This window comes from Hypomesus transpacificus, chromosome 5 (assembly GCF_021917145.1).
Source record: "Hypomesus transpacificus isolate Combined female chromosome 5, fHypTra1, whole genome shotgun sequence".
NCBI classification, from domain to species: domain Eukaryota; kingdom Metazoa; phylum Chordata; class Actinopteri; order Osmeriformes; family Osmeridae; genus Hypomesus; species Hypomesus transpacificus.
This window is the reverse complement of record NC_061064.1, coordinates 2,507,583-2,524,136: the sequence shown is the minus strand read 5'-3', so window position 1 is coordinate 2,524,136 and position 16,554 is coordinate 2,507,583. Positions and strand designations below refer to the sequence as shown.

Here is a 16,554-nt window from a genome sequence, read left to right as displayed (position 1 = left end):
CACACACACACACACACACACACACTAACACCCTTGGGGCCTCTCCGGGCTCTATGCTAACAATGCATTACCGCAAGCAATTAAGAGACTCGATTCATCAGGGGCCCACAATTCAAGTCACAAGTCCATTAATCTGTCTGTGAAGCGGCCCGCTCTGTAGGAGTTGACGTGGGGGTTTCGGTAATGAATAGTAGGCTAACTTCATGTTTGTGTGCTGACATCACAAGCCAAGCCCTGGTTTGTCCCTCACACGGAGGACTCCCGTTGTCCACAGCGACCCACGCTGGAGCTGAGGTTAGAGAGCCAGACCTGCAGGAGGGAGAAGCTGCGTTTCTCCTCGCCACCCCCCGCTGTCCTCCTCCTCCACGCAGCACGGTCGCTCGGCGCTCTGCACCAGTTCCTGAGGCCCTTCCTCCCCACGTCACTCTTGAGGTTTAGGGTTCAGGTTCAAAGCATGCTGGGAGGATACGGACCTTCTTTTTCTTTATTTTTCTTTTTTGTTCTTCTGCCATTCTTTTTTTTTTTTTTTAAGAGAAAATGAAAGATGGCCGTCGGCTTCAAAGGGTCAGGGTAGTCTGGCCCCATGCATCTTCCTGGCTCCAGCATTTCCCTCCATGCTTGCCGAGACTCACAGAGTTGGCCGGCTATGGGAGTCCCTCGGTCGTCCCTCGGTCGTCCCTCGGTCGTCCCCCGTGACCCCCCCTCCCCCCCGTGACCCAGCCCCCCCCCCCCCCCCCCCCCCCCCCCCCCCCCCCCCCCCCCCCCCCCCCCCCCCCCCCCCCCCCCCCCCCCCCCCCCCCCCCCCCCCGTGTACTCAGGCTGCCCTTCGGGGGGCTGCTGTCTCCTGTGCCGGGCAGACACAGCAGCCATATCAGCACCAACCAGCCTTTCCTGTGAGGATATGAGGGAGAAAAGAGTTCACTGCACCAACTGACCCACCAAACAACAAATCTCTCTCTCTCTTTCCCTCTTTTTTTCGTTCTCTGGTACAACACTTTAAAGGCAGCGTGAAATTGCCAGGTTTAAGAGGCTTTCAAAACACACGCGCGCATACACTTCTGGAGTAACCCGCGATTAATCTGAACTCAGATCCTACAAACAAACTGCAAAGACGGGGTCAGGGGATAACCTGCTGCGGCGAAAAGGAAACAGAAATCCAGAGATCAGAGGCCAATCCTGCTAAAAGACGACTTGGTCTTTTCAGCCTTTCAGTGCTGTGAGGAATGTGAGTCATTCTCCAGATTAGACCGGGTGAGATTATAGATCAGTCCAATAGCTCTGTCTAGCCTCAGTCTTAGTCTGTGGAAGCATGATGCTTCCCATTGTATGTAAAATACAAAAACCACACAGAGAGACTGGATTGTGTCTCTGTTCAATTGTCTCTCTGTCTCACTCTCTCTCGCTGCCAAAATACCTGTTGAAGTGCTAACGCTAGATCTTTCTTTCTCTCTTTACCTATCTCTCTCTTTCTCTCTCTCCCTCCCCCCCCCCCCCCCCCCCCCCCCCCCCCCCCAGAGCAGACAAGCTCTTTGTCAGTCCATCCCAGCTTTTCATGGGCCCTATTTGCAGCCATTGCAAAAATAGGTCACTCATCATGTTGCTTAGCGCCCACCGAGAAGCCGGCTCCATTATGCTGGGGGCTATTAGACATGAGAAGCTCTCCAGACTGAGCCAGAGGGGTTTTCATCGCCACCCACCCTGGCCTCTTTACAGCCCTGGAACACCAAACCTGCACCCACTCTGCTCTGGCTCTGTGTTCCGCCTCGCATGCTCCTCGGGGCTACGCTAACACATAGAGAGAGAGAGAGAGAGAGAGAGAGAGAGAGAGAGAGATACCCGAGTGTGTGTGTGTGTGTGTGAGAGAGAAGGTAGAAAGAAAGGGGGAGAGAGAGAGAGAGAGTGTGTGAGAGAGAGACACAGGAAGGCACAGGAAGAGCACATCAGGAAGTGGTTATTCACTCTGTCATTGTGAGCTTATCTCTGCAAGCTCTGCGACCTCTCTGTTCCTTTTCTTATCTGCACCAGACTTCAGTCCTTCTCAACCAAATCTCAGCAGTGTGAAGGCCCCTCCTCTCTGTGAAAGAGCTTTAGGGATTCAGATCTTTTTCTAGACGTGATTATGCAGGCAGATAAAGGCTAGTTGTTCATTTGGCTTTCTGAGACCAGTCAGTCCAATGTCCTGTTCCTACACCCAGAACACAGAAGTTGTAGCATAGCCCTGAAACCTGAGTGTGTGCTCTGGGAGCTGACTGTCTCATAGTGACCTGGAGCCTTGCGTCTTCACTGGGACCCTCCTCAGGCGAGGGCCAGGCTTTCCCCGGGGCCTTGTCCCAATCTGACCTCTGACCCCGAAGCCTGTCAGCCAGAGCTTCTCTGATGTCACATGCCCTAGCTGCTTCTGTCCCTGACCCCTGACCCTATGAGGTCCTTGGGGATAGGTACACGATTGGATATAGGCAAAGCTGTGACTGCAGATCAAGCTGACCACAGATCAAGAGGTCGCAGGTTCAAACCCCTCACCTGCAGCCTACGTCGCTCAAGGGAAAAGCACGACATATTTGCCCCAGTCGGGTCCACTGCTGTCACGACGCTGTCACCCAGACTGCACCTGGCCCTGACTTGTTTGTTGACTTGACCTGTGACCGTTACCATCAGCCTCACGCCTGGCTAGGCAGGACACAGCAGCTGTGCATCTCCTTTTGTTTTTACACACAGCGGGAGGAGGAGGGTGCCCAACCTTTTCTCTCCAGCGCCGGCAGAGGAGGAACAGTAGAACAGCTCCTAGAGCAGGGGGAGGGAGGATGGGAGATCGCCACGGTTGGGATAACTGGTGTCTAGACAGCTAACCCACCAAAGTAAATTCCTTGTTTGTGACCACTTGCTTGTCGATTAAACACGATTTTGATTCTGATAAGGCTTATCTTCCTACTGTAGCTACCCCACTGGAGCTAACATACTGTAAAATAGGAGCTAACATACTGTAACATAGGAGCTAACATACTGTAACATAGGAGCTAACCTACTGTGGCTAACTTGCTGTAGTAAACCTGCTATAGGTAAACTTCAGTAGCTAACCTGTTTCTGATTATCCTTTGGTAGGAGCTAACCTGCTGTAATTAACCTAATGTCGCATGGTGTAGCTTATTTGATGTATAGCTAAGATGGTGCCATTTAGTGCCCGGCTGTAGCTAACCTGGTTGACTTCATACTGTAGCTAACCTGGTGCTAGTTAGTTCCCCGTGTTTCCTGCGTGTCCAACCACAGACAGGAAGCAGGTGCGACCCCCTGCAGCAGACGTGTTGACAGAGGGAGGGGCTGCCAGGCGGCCAGTGAAGGCCCACTCCTATATTTACACCCCTCCACCCACACTCCACAGAGCCCTCGGTGTCTCATATAGACTGTGTCAGAAGGACAGGCCTTCGGCTGCTGAAAAGTCTTTTCTCAGGATACTGATGAAGCTCTCATACCATTAAAAGTAGTCTGTAGAATAGATGGATGGATGGACACGACTATGGGTTAGTTAGAAAGTCAGACATGTAGGTCATTTATTGATCCCCTTGGGGAAATTGTAGTGTTACAGCAGTGTATCGAAATACAGGATTTCTACAAACCTCAACTGTCTGGGGTTTCTGAAACGTGTGGAGGTGTTAGGTCACTGACAGTTCCTGTGCATAGTGGCCGCTTGGGACAGTTTACTCATCTCCAGAGGTTAATGTAGTTTCAGTTGGAGAACAAAGATGTAAGATGGAGGAAGCCTCTGCTGCCAGTGTGCTTCATAACAGCTTTTAGTTTCCTCCTCAGCAGACTGAAATGACTCAATGGGTGATTTTATTTTTCTTCACTTGACATTTCTAAATGGGGCACCCCCTCCCCAATTCACTGAGGCAGTCAGTGTATTGTTCACTTTTGACAGGGTTACACACTGAGGTACTGCATGTCTCAGACATGGATTAACCCAGAGGGACTCTCCCTCCCCACACCTCCTCCCTCCCCACACCTCCTCCCTCTCCACCCTTCACCCTCCCCACACCTCCTCCCTCCCCACACCTCCTCCCTCCCCACCCCTCCCTCCCTCCCCTCCCCCTCCCTCCCTCCCTCCCTCCCCCTCCCTCCCCCTCCCTCCCCACACCTCCTCCTCCCTCCTCAACCCTATCCACCCGTCCTCATCTCTCCTCTCTACTTCTTACCTCTGCTCCACTCTCTTCAGACCCTTCTCATCCCTATTCAACCTTCCTCTTCCCTCCTCACCTCTCCTGACCCCTTCCTCACCCCTTCCTCACCCCTGCCAGCCTGGATCATCTGGGACCAGATAGCAGAACCCCCAGTCATTCCCACACGTCCAGTCGAGTGGGAACCTGACAAGTTCTGGATGGATGCTGATCAAAGACCGGAAAAAAAGCTGAAAAGTTTATTTTCTTTCTATCTCGTTCTCTGATGTTTGATGATTAGGCGAACGCCAACTCTCTCAGGTTGTCTGATGACTCATTTCCTGTGTGTGTGTGCGTGTGTGTGTGAGATAGACTGAGAAAAAGAATGGGGAAATTTACAGAGACATTAAGACTAACATAACGAAGAATACCTTTGATTACTCTGAGTAGGGTAGGGTAGGGTATGGAAGGAATTGTGTAAAATCAGACAGGACCATGTCAGATAGGATAATGTTGGGTTAGGGTTAGACAAGGTGCCTGGCTGAGGAAGAGGAAGGTAGGAGAGCAGAATAGGAGGGGAGGATGGTTGGGGAGCAGGGAAGGAGAAGGGTAGGGAGAGAAGGGTAGGAGAGTAGGATAGGAGGGGAGGATGGTTGGGGAGCATGGGAGGAGCAGGGTTGGGAAGAGGAGGGGAAAGAGAGCAGGGTAACACACTCCTGGTTTGAGGGTTCTGTTTCTGTGAGTCAGACGCCAGACGGCCTGGGCCTGTACGTCTCATCTGAATCCTTCCCTCTCTCCCTCCCCCTCTCCCTCCCCCTCTCCTTCCCTCTTTCCCTCTCTCTCTCCTTTCTTCCCCCTCTCTCTTCCCTCCCTCTCTCCTACCCTCCCACTCTCCCTCTTCCCTTCTTCCTCCTTCCTTGCTCCCTTCCCCCCCTCTCCCTTCCCCCCCTCTCCCTCCCCCTCTCCTTTCCTCTTTCCCTCTCTCTCCTTTCTTCCCCCTCTCTCTTCCCTCCCTCTCTCCTACCCTCCCACTCTCCCTCTTCCCTATCCCTCCTTCCTTGCTCCCTTCCCCCCCTCTCCCTTCCCCTCTTTCCCTCCAGCCCTGTCAGTGCCGCTGAGGCGCTTGTGCTCAGCACACAGTGAACTCATCGACCCCAGGACTCACCGGCAAAAACATTCTCATCTAACTCTCTGCACGCCCCCCGCCCTCCCATCCCCCTCCCCCACGCCCCCATCCGTGCCTCGAACCCTGCAACCTCTCTCTCTCTCTCTCTCTTTCTCTCTCTCTCTCTCTCTCTCTCTCTCTCTCTCTCTGTGCCTTCCTTTTCTTTAAACTCTCCCAGCATGCCCCCCTAATGTAGCCTCTCAGTGTTGACTGTTGAGAGACACTATAGAGACACTATTTGGTCGACCTTTCCCTGACTCTGCGCTGCTCTTCTTGTGGTCAGTTTGAAGTGGGAATCTAAAGTCCACTTCAAAGTTTAGTGAGTTCATGGCTGTAGTATTAGAAGTAATTGCTTTAGTAGTAGCAGCAGTAGAAGTATTGGTTTTAGTATAAGTAGTAGTGGCAGTTGCAGTATTATTATTATTATTAGTGATAGAAGTGGAAATAATAGTAGTAGTAGTATTTGTAGTAATATTTTTAGTATTTGTTGTAGAATTAGTATTATTAGTAGCAGTCCTGAGGTCCCCTTAGCTGAGTAAGCACCTACCTAGCAGTATTAGTAATATTTTAATATAGTACCAGTATTTAAAAGTAGTCTTTTTTTGTATTAAAATGTGTAGTGTTTGTAGTGTTTATAGTGTTAGTAGCAGTCATGAGGTCTCCCTGGGTGAGTGAGCAGGGCCTAGGTAGGCAGTCCCAGGAATCAGGAGGACCTTCAGAGATCAAGTGGCTGGATGTGGCTCAGCTGACCCCTCCATGTGCCCCCCCCCCCCCCCCCCCCCCCAACCCTTTCACAGCACTTCCTGCCTGGCAGGAAGTGACCACATGAAGTGGGCGAGTCGCCTGCAGGGGGAGCTAACATCCTTCCCCGCTGTAAGGGCCGAAGGAGAATCCTCACCCACACGCTGAACACAAAATTATTCGGCTGGCTAAAATCTTCCATTTCAATCTGTTGTAATTCACTTCCCATGCGCTGGGTGAAGCGTCTGGAAGCATCTGGAACCTCTGCTGATAACATGGAGAGAATGAGTCGACTCCCAGTCTCAGCTGGGGTTGGTGTGGCCTTAGCAAGTCCTCGGGTGGTGTGTTCACACAAAACAGTTTCATTTCAGAGACGAATGCGTAGCCCCAAAACCAAAGAGGATGTCTCAGAGACTGCTGTCGACAATCCCTCCATTGTTGGTCTCGAGAGAGAGAGGCTCTATCTGCATGATGTATATACCCTGGCACAATCCTGTGGTCGGGACATCTGGGTTTGTTGAGGAGAGGGACTTACAGCTCCATCCACATTCTTGTTTAGGGGAAATTCCCTGGTTGGTGTTTTCCTCAGTTTGAGCTTCAGTCTCAGTCTTGGTACTCCAAGATGCAACAGGAAGATGGGAAGAATGCTTGAGAAAGTTTCTAGCTTACCTGTTGACCCCTGAAGACCCACCTCAAAGCTAGCCTACGGCAAACCTCGAAGCTAACCTGAGAGCTAACTCTAGAGCTAACTCCACAGCAAACCCTGCACCTAGCCCCATCACTAACCCTACAGCAAGCTAGTCCCAGTGCTAAACTTACAGCTAACCCTATACCTAACCTTAGCCAGGCCTGTAACCAGTGTCTGAGACTTACTGAGGTCTGACCTCAGAAGTTGGTCAAAGCTGGGGGACATTTTAATACTTGGAGCAGGGAAGAAAACAAATGATCAATTATATATATATATATATATATATATGTTTATTTAACCAAGGTGCAATCCTCAAGTACTTTATGTAGTTACAGCATTGCCCCTAGCCCCTTCCCCTTTCTCCTCTGTGGTCTGTGACCAGCCCTGTGCGAAGATAACATGAAGGGTTAGGACAGAGGGGCGAGAGCACGGATGACTGTTACCGTCGGTACCATTTTTTCTTGTCCTGTAGATTATGATATTTTTGTGGGAAACATGTGGGTAACTGGAATCCAAAAACTGTGACTGTGGAAGACCTTTGCCCTGGTACACTGAATAAGTGTCTGTTACAGGCATCTAGAGGCATGAGCGCGCACACACACACACATACACAGGGCCACAATGGAATAAAAGGATATGAGTCAGTGCTACTCTAGCCCACTCTGAACCACCACATCAGATCTCAGCTTGCCAAAACAAATCCCGTCCTTTCCAGGTCTGGGTTGAGTTTGGCAGAGCTCATCCCTGGTTCTTGTCGGGGCCATAGCGTGTTCCTTCTCCTCTAGGAAAACAATAGTGATTGTAAACAGCTCCTCAGCTGAATGTATACAGTACTTCATAACTTTGTGTGTTTTGGATGGGAAAAGTGTAAAGAGGAGGGTTTGGAACTTGTGCCATGAGGGGTTTTCAGAGTTATGTCTTTCGTGTAGCTGTCTGTAAAAATCAAAGACCAAACTTTTATTTCATTGTACCCGAGGGAACCTCTCTCTCTCTCTCTTTGTCGCTGCTAGTGTTTATTTCCGCGTGGTGGTGGTGTGTGTGGTGAGGGGGGAGCTGCTGATGCCGGGTGCGGATGGGAGGGTGGGGAAGGAGGTGAAGGCGGTGCTGCACAGGTGAAAGTGGGTGGACCTCCACAGGAAACTTGTGATTAGTCTCTATTGTGCAGACGGATTAGAACTCTCGGTTACAGAAATGTAGAAAACCGCTCGCTTTTTTTTCTTTCTTCCTCCTTGTGACCTTTCCTTCCAATGCATGCACATCTTGCTCTTTGAAGACATCCTCGTTCTGAAACCAAACACCGGTGAGGTACTCAGAGCTAGAGCATTAGGCTGCAGATAAAGAGCTTGCAGGTTCAATTCCCCCCTCTGTATGTCGGTTTGATCTACAAGCACAGTAGTGTTCTATGAACACATTATTACAAACATTTCCAAGGCCCAGACCTGAGGGGAATCTTGAAAATGAAGCGATTCTTCTGATTGAACAAGCAGTCACTCTTCTCTAACTGAACTGACAAATGAAGACCTAGATAGATGAATGGATGGATGAATAGATGGATAGGCACAATATTCATCCCTCAAAGGATGTGTGAGACCATTTGCGAAGAGTTCCAGGGCTGTCTCTCCACGGGGCTGTGCTTCAGAAGAAGCTGCACGACCCGGATCTCACACACCTCCACACACCCCCACACATGCCTGCACACACACCCGCCACGCACAGTAACATCCAGTGTATCAGGTCACACAAATATTTAAATAAAGCGTCAAAAGTAAACCCTGTATTCCCTCTCCTGTGTAACTGGGGCCTGCTGCTGAAGACAGGTCTCTCCAGTGTGGGAGTGGAAAACAGGACAGCGTAGACAAAACACCATTAGTGGAGGATGTGTGTGTGAGTGTGTGTGAGTGTGTGTACACGCGGCACACTGTCCATCCCTACTGTTTGTTTTCATTTGGCTCCCCTCCTCCTCCTGCTCTTTCATATACAAAACAACAAACTGCTTTTCCCCCTTCAGACCCAATAGGCCGTGTCAGCCCTATGAGCCTGGGTGTGTGTGCGGGTGACAGAGCAAATCTGTCAGCCTCTGTGGAGGTGTGTACAAAATGGGTTGCAGGTTTGCGTTTACGTATGCATGTGTCCCACTCCCAAGTATGTGTGTATGTGTGCGTACACATGGAGGGAGTTCACTGCTTAACACAACACTGATGTGTTTTGGAAAGCTGTGGTGTAGTTAGGGCTGTCGATACATGACCTACCCCTACAGGCAGTACACACATCCTTAAGGCTTCCAGTCAAGGATTGGCCAATTGTACTCAAGATTATCTTCATAAAGGGGAAAAAAAGTTCCCTGATTTTTTTATCCCGAGTACGCAGTAGGATTAATGTTATTTATAACAAACAAGAGAGATTTGATTTGGGGAATTTACAGTGAAATACTCTACCACTTAATTACACCCGTTTTAATCTAGATGTTAAGAGCAATGAATCTCAATCTCATGTCTCTGTTTCCCTCTCTCCCCCTCTCCTCTCTTCTGTCTCCCCCTTCCCCCTCCTCCTACCCTCCACCCCCTCCTCCCTCCTCTCCACCTCCCCCTCTCCCAGAACTCCATCAGACACAACCTGTCGCTGCACAGCAGGTTTGTGCGTGTGCAGAACGAGGGCACTGGGAAAAGCTCCTGGTGGATGCTGAACCCCGAGGGGGGCAAGAGCGGGAAGTCCCCCAGGCGTCGAGCCGCCTCCATGGACAACAACAGCAAGTTCACCAAGAGCAGAGGACGCGCTGCCAAGAAGAAGGTACCAAACAACAAATCCAGTTGCAGTCGACTATTTAAATAACCTTTTAAGTACTGTGTATAGAAGTGTATTCCAAGAACTCCAATCTACCTGTACCCCTTGCCTGCTTTAGCTACAATGTATAAAAGCACCTGCTAAAGGAACATGGTCTTTTCCCCTAGATGTCCCTCCAGGGGGGTGCGGAGGGGGGGGCAGACAGCCCTGGCTCCCAGTACACCAAGTGGCTCGGCAGTCCCAACTCCCACAGCAACGACGACTTTGAGACTTGGACCACTTTCCGCACGCGCGCCAGCTCCGACGCAAGCACGCTCAGCGGCCGCCGCTCGCCCTTCCTGTCCGAGCAGGACGACCTGGTGGAGGCCGACCTCCACATGGTCTATCCCGGGGGGGCGGGGCCTAAGATGACCGCCACCCTGCCCAGCCTATCAGAGGTGGCAGGCTCCATGGGCCACCACCGATCGGAGAACGTCGTCATGGAGAGTCTCCTTGACAACCTCAACCTGCTCTCCCCTAAGAACCCCCAGCTGGGGGTGGGGGGGGCTGGCTCCGACTCCTCCCAGTCCTCGCCCTCCTCCATGCTGCAGAACAGCCCCTACAGCCCCCCCAGCCTGCCCCCCCAGGCCCAGCAGGAATACAGGAAGTGTCTGTACTCGCAGTCAGGGATCAGCAGCATGTCCCCCCTCCCCATGCAGACCCTGGAGGGCAAGCCTGGCTTCAGCTCCTTCCTTAGCCCCTACAACTGCCCCGCCGGCCTGCTGAAGGAACTGCTCACCTCGGACCCAGACCCCCGCAACGAGCTGCTGCCCCCCATGGAGAGTCTGGTCCCTCAGCCGCCCAGGGGGGGGCACCTGCTGCCAGCCTTCAACAGCCAGGTGCAGGGCCACCGTGGCCAGAGAGGGGGCAAGATGATGAACCCCCACGCCCACCCCCTGCCTCACCAGCACCAACACCAGCACCCCCACGCCCGGCCGATGCACGGCCAGGGTCCCCCCTCCTCCTCTGGGGGCATGAACGGCTCCATCCCCCTGACCAGCCTGAACCACGCCGGAGGACCCGCCTGTCTGGCCGGCCTGAGGACTCACACACACCTGCAGCTGCCTCACCTAGCGCACCCTGGTGGGCCTCCGCCCTCCTACGCCATGCACAACGGCTACAGCCGTAGCATGCCACCGCACGCCCACATGCACCACCAGGAACGACTGCCCAGCGACCTGGACGACATGTCCATCGAACGCTTCGAGTGCGACATGGAGTCGGTCCTGCACGACACCCTGATGGACGGAGACGCGCTGGACTTCAACTTTGACCCCATGGTCGGTTCTCAGGGCTTCCCTCCCGGGGTGAAGACCACCACGCACAGCTGGGTGTCGGGCTAGGACATGCAACGGTCTCTCCCACGGTCTCTCCCACAGGTAAGGACTGCACTGCAGTGGTTGCACTGTAGTATTATAGTGTTATTTGTGTTCATCGTGCCTGGTAGCTGAGATGGGAATACTTTGCCCGGTGTCAAGTAAATAAATGTGTTTTTATATAACAACATCATTTTTGTTGGGTTGTTCAAACTTTCAATATTGATTTGTCTTCCTCTTCCTCCCAGGTTCACATCAGCACCACCAGCCTTGGAAAACGTGTGTCCAAAGAAGGTATCTCCCCTTTCAGAGAACTGGAACATCTCTTCACAAATTCTCAAAGTCTCTATCCTTGGCCTTTAGCCTTCTCTGAGCAGCCTAGCGGCTAGCCCAGCCTAGATCACCCTCTTTGCCTTCACGGTCTGCCTGGACCCCACATACACCCAGACTGGTGCTCAGGTTAACGTGTCCACTAGCCGAGTTGTGTGACTGGTCCATGTTTGACTCGTTAGCCTAGCAACGAGGACAGTTTCCCATGCTGTCAGACAGCTGTTTGTTTTACAACAGGACAGGAAGGAACTGGAAATGAATTGACAAAATATCAAACAATGTTTTAATGATACATATATATATTTGACCTGCTCCTTAGATTTCTAGAAGGCTCTGCCATATTGTTGTTGTGAGTGTTTGTTTTTCTGTTTGTCGGGGTGTCGTGGATAAAATGACACAACACGACAAGGGCATGAAACACCACAACTACAGACTGGAACATACTTTGTTTCTATTACATTCAACTTGGGTCATCCCCAAATTCAGGGTGCTTTTTAACAAGGCTGTCAAGAAGTGTTTTGCATATTGATGTAAATACAATAATTCAAACATATATATACATATACATATATATATATATGATGTATACTATGTGTATATTTGTGATTTGTGATATATTCTTTACATGATATATTTCCTTGAAAACAGAAACTTTCAAGTTTCTCACTGTGCATTCAATGCTCCCTGCCTTTCAAACAGCCAATATACTGTATGGACCTGAAAACCTGTCAAGCGAAGGACTAGCGTCAAGAAAAATATTAACTAGAAAAAAATAATCTATTTTGGTGGTAAATTGATGCAACTCCTTGGGCTGTTTTGCCGCCCAGTAATTCAGCCCATGTTGCTCCCTCTTAACCACACTTACGCCTCATTCGGACTATTGTTCTGTCATCACATGTGTATTTCTGACTTCAACATCTCCCTTTACCTACCTACTCATCTCCCTGTTCCCCCGCCTCTGCACTGCCTCCCTCATATACTCATCTCGCTTTTATAATTCATCTCCATTTTCTCCCCTTTTCTCTCTCTGTCTCTCTGTCTCCCTCTTTTGATAGTTTTGTCTTTCACTATCTTTCTCTTACTCCCTGCCTTGGTCCCCCTCTCTTTATTTTGTCTCTCTCTCTTGCTCGCTCTTTCTCTCTTTTTCTTCCCTCCATTCTCTCTCCCCCACCTCTCCCTTTCTTTCTCTCTCTCTCTCTCTCTCTCTCTCTCTCTCTCTCTCTCTCTCTCTCTCTCTCTCGTTCTCGCTCTCTCTCTCTCTCTCTCTCTGCCCTCCCTTTTCTCTCTCTGTTGGGAGGTAGGGTGCTTTATGCATTATTAGGTCTAGGGAATAGCAGTAATTTGAGAGGTTGATAATGGACTGCAAGGTTTTAATCATAGTGTTGAAGAGAGCACAGGATTTGTATCCTTTTTTTTTACATAACAGCCTCCAAAACCTGCACATGCATCACACACCAGAGCTGGCTTTACCAACTTCATGTTATGGAGCAGAAAGTGCGTTAACTAACTGTGCCTTTTACGGTGTCAAATACAGCTCGCTACAGCATTGAATAATATATTCATCTGTAAATTTGAGCATGGCGTGCCTCAGACTTTTAATGTTTTTTTTGGGGTATTCAAAGTGTCATGGTTACCTGGTAGTCCAACATATAGATATATGGCTACCTGGTACCTGGAGTCCATATATAGGTGCCCCCCCAGTTAGTTTACTTCTTCGTTGGTTTTTGGTCAAATGCAGCTTCAGATGATTGAACGCACAGTGACGCACAGTGACACACATACCTCAGATTATTTTACCTCTCACGTCTGGAAGGGATTATTCGGGGTTGTTTCTCTCATAGGGGAGTGTACAAACGAAGTTCCTTGCATCTTACATATTGAATATACATACTTTTAATCTTTGAATGAATCTCACTCACAACCTTAACAGCTGAGTTAAGTGTGGATTTATAGAGACTGTATTTATTTTGTTTTTTTTCGGTTATTTACTCTGTTTTCTTATTTCAAAACAGAAGCCATTACGTTCTTTTCACACAAACATTATGGGACCTCACTGTAAATATTGAAAATATGACTGCATATATTTGAAATGACAGAAACTGTGTACAGTTCTTAGTGAGGTAATATCAGTGCAAACAAGATTGCCTATGCATTGTCCAGATCACCACCATGAAAATGATGTTCTATTTTACTTTTTTTTTGTAATTGCCTTCTTTAGATACGTAAAATGAAGTATTCACAGTTTATAGGTGTGCAATGATTTTATTATTATTGTTATTATTCTTTTTATGGTAAATTCATGTGGATATGCTTAGCTGCTGTTTGTATTAAAATACAACTTTTGGTAGAAACTAAAGGTAGGAATTTTTACATTAATTTAGTTGACATATACAGGAAATGTAAATGATGGGACCAATTCTATAGACTGGCTAAATTAATGTGTTGCACTTGTAAGTGTTTGTGGTTTCTTAAGTGTATTGTGTAATGTTTGCCTTTCTTGTAAAGACAGAAAATAAATTATGTAGTTTATCTCAAACGAAATAGTTTGAGCCTGTTACATTTCTTGATTCATGTAAAGAAAGTAAAGCGTATTTTAGTATCTGTTGTGTAAGATTTGCCATAAAGTACAGTCAAATTAAAAAAGGTTTAATAAAATCGGGAAATTGTTTGTAGAAAACCTGTTAGCTTTTGCCATGTGCATTTGTTTATAGCAATATTTGATGGAAAGCTATAAATATTATTGGCTTATATGTATATTTTCAATAACCACAGTTTTGCAAATGTTTGTCAGTAGAAATGTGCATAGCAAATGCAGATGCTTTATCACTGCTATCAAGTGTTCATTCTGACATAAATGCTTGTGGTTAAAGTCGATTACGACCTGAATATGCCTGATCTTGCTGCCTTGTCTTGGTGTTAAACAGCCATCTCTAAGCAGTAATTATAAATGCAGAGCAGAGCAGTTCCAAACTTCACCTGCTAACTTCACCGTAGTGCTTTCTAGAAGCCTCCATGTGAGAAGCAAGTGCCTGACTATTGTATTTGCGCCATATTTACCAAACATGCAAGTTAAATTTGTAGATAAAAAAAAAAAAAGATAAAAAACTTTTGAAGATGTTGGTTTAAGCCATATGTGTACATAAACGCTCTGATGGAAAAGGATGTGTCTGTGTCTCCTTATTTTGAAGTTAAAAAACTTAATGAGAAGGATAATTCATCTTTATATCTATCTTCATGTCGTGATTAGAAAGATGGAATACCTCAGGCTTCAGCGACAGATGAGTGTTTGGGTGGGCTGAGAGGAATGAGGCCTGTGCAGGACTGACACACTTCACTACCAGGCACACATTTTGTTACTTAGAGCACAGGGCCACACGAGGACAAGCAGAGGGGGAGAGGGGGGCGACCACAGAGACACACAAGAAGGGGGGGTTAGCTCACAAGGACCCAAATTCTGACCCTGGTCACTCACAGGGTCAGATCTACCACAGGAGGCAGATAGACGTCTTGTCGGTAATGTTGTGGTAGGTTACATGTTCAGGACTGTTATGTACTCTCCCATTACAGACAGGAGTTACTAATGTTATCAAAAGCAATGTCCAGCGGGGGATTTTGTACCTGGGACGTCTTAATTTGCAATCAAATGGTCTGCCACTTTTATAGATTTGCTTTGGATTCCTGCAAAGATTGTGGCTTGTGTTTGACTTGCACTATCGCTTATGTGTTACATTTTATTCATTCTTCTTTATTTTGTAGTTTTTATTATTACTTTTATCACTTGTATTATTGTTTTTGCTGATTTTGTGTTTTTGCTGAATTTATGTAAAGCACCTTGAGCTGCAATTCTTTTATAAAATGTGCTATATAAATAAAGTCTGACTCACTTACTTACTAAAATTACTTACTGAGTTATACCAACCAAAAATACTAACAGACATCATTAGTTTAGAGGTAGATGGACTGCTGTCACATGTGTAGTTAACCACACTATAAAGCAGGCCTGGATATCTTGGCCTGTTTTATCTTATGCCTGATCTATGGTCAGGCCTCCTCTATAGCCCTCAACTGAGACTCCCAGATTTAAACCTAAGGCAGAGAGAGAGCCTTTTGAAGTTGCCCTGTTCCGTCACATGACCCCTTTACGGGAATTCCTCACAAAAATGGATAATTGAATATGAAGGGTATCACGTGAAAGACCTTGCTGTTTCCATGACAGTCCATAGTGATAAGCAACCGTACATCTGGAAAAATACCCGCACTGGTGTTTTTCTTTTGCATGCCAATTTCATAATCGACAGTGCTGGTCAAGGGTAGCACGTGGGAGAATTTGACCACGTGGACATACATCGCTAAGGAAGTGAAAGTACATCCATGCCAACGCCAAACTTGATGACCTTGAACTGGACTCAGACAATAGGGATACCAGTTAAGAAGAGAGAATAAGAACTGAATGCCAGTTGGTAAGGTAGTGTATCTATTTGTCCAAGTCTATTTTTATCCAAGAAAGCAAGTTATTCCAGTACACACCTATTACACTTGTTAACACTATAGCCATGTTGGTCTAATGTACTTCAAACATTAATCACAAAACACCTTGTTAGTGCATCGGCAGATTTAGGGTTTTATTCATTCAAATGTATTTTCTTTTAAGGCTTCTCACAAACCACAACTCACCCCATAAACACATCGTTTTTATCATCACAGTTTGTGTTATTTTATGTGTATATGTGTTTTTCTGCCCGGCACTGTTGGAGAAGCACTACTCGAAGTTGAGAAGACATGCTCCTCTCTTTTAATAGCCTTCTGAAGACACATAAAAATGAACTTCTTTTGTTCTACAGTTATAGTTTTGTGTGAGGCCTAAGTTATAATGGTTTCTGTCTCCAACGTTGTGTGCAAATTGAATATGAGAAGACGTTCTGAAGCGTAGTAAACTGTCGCCTCCTGTGCTTTGATATTCATTAACAACTCTCTCTTTCTCAGTTCGACTGGAAATCCACTCTTTATTCTGCACCATAAAAACAAGATGGAGACAGGAGTGAAGATGGAGATGTTTTAATTCTTCTGCATGGGTGAAGAGGAGTTGGTCGCACGCAATGTCTTCCCTATTGTCTCATGCAATGTGTCCACATCACAGTAAACGGAGGAATATGTTGTTACACATCGTTAGGACAATAGACAACTGTTTACCGTTAAGAGTCAAAGCCAGAAAGACACAATATAATTTAATTTAAAAAAATCGTCATTTTTGTCAGATGTTTTCAGACTGGGCAGTGAGAGTTTGCCGTCTTGATAGGGTGCTATTACCGGCGAGATGATGTCATGGAAATATGTGTGTTTGGCGGT

General features: G+C 47.7%; 1 protein-coding gene across 1 annotated transcript in view; it reads left to right on the top strand.

Annotated features, from left to right (window-relative positions):
* Window positions 1-12,385, top strand: part of LOC124467822 (forkhead box protein O1-A-like) — a 21,096-nt gene extending 8,711 nt beyond the window's left edge. The window contains exons 2-4 of the mRNA XM_047020286.1: window positions 9,338-9,529; window positions 9,691-10,941; window positions 11,127-12,385. Of these exons, the coding sequence (XP_046876242.1) occupies window positions 9,338-9,529; window positions 9,691-10,905 (1,407 nt within the window). The 3' untranslated portion in view covers window positions 10,906-10,941; window positions 11,127-12,385. The remainder of the gene's footprint in view (window positions 1-9,337; window positions 9,530-9,690; window positions 10,942-11,126) is intronic.
* Window positions 12,386-16,554: the final 4,169 nt, after the last annotated feature.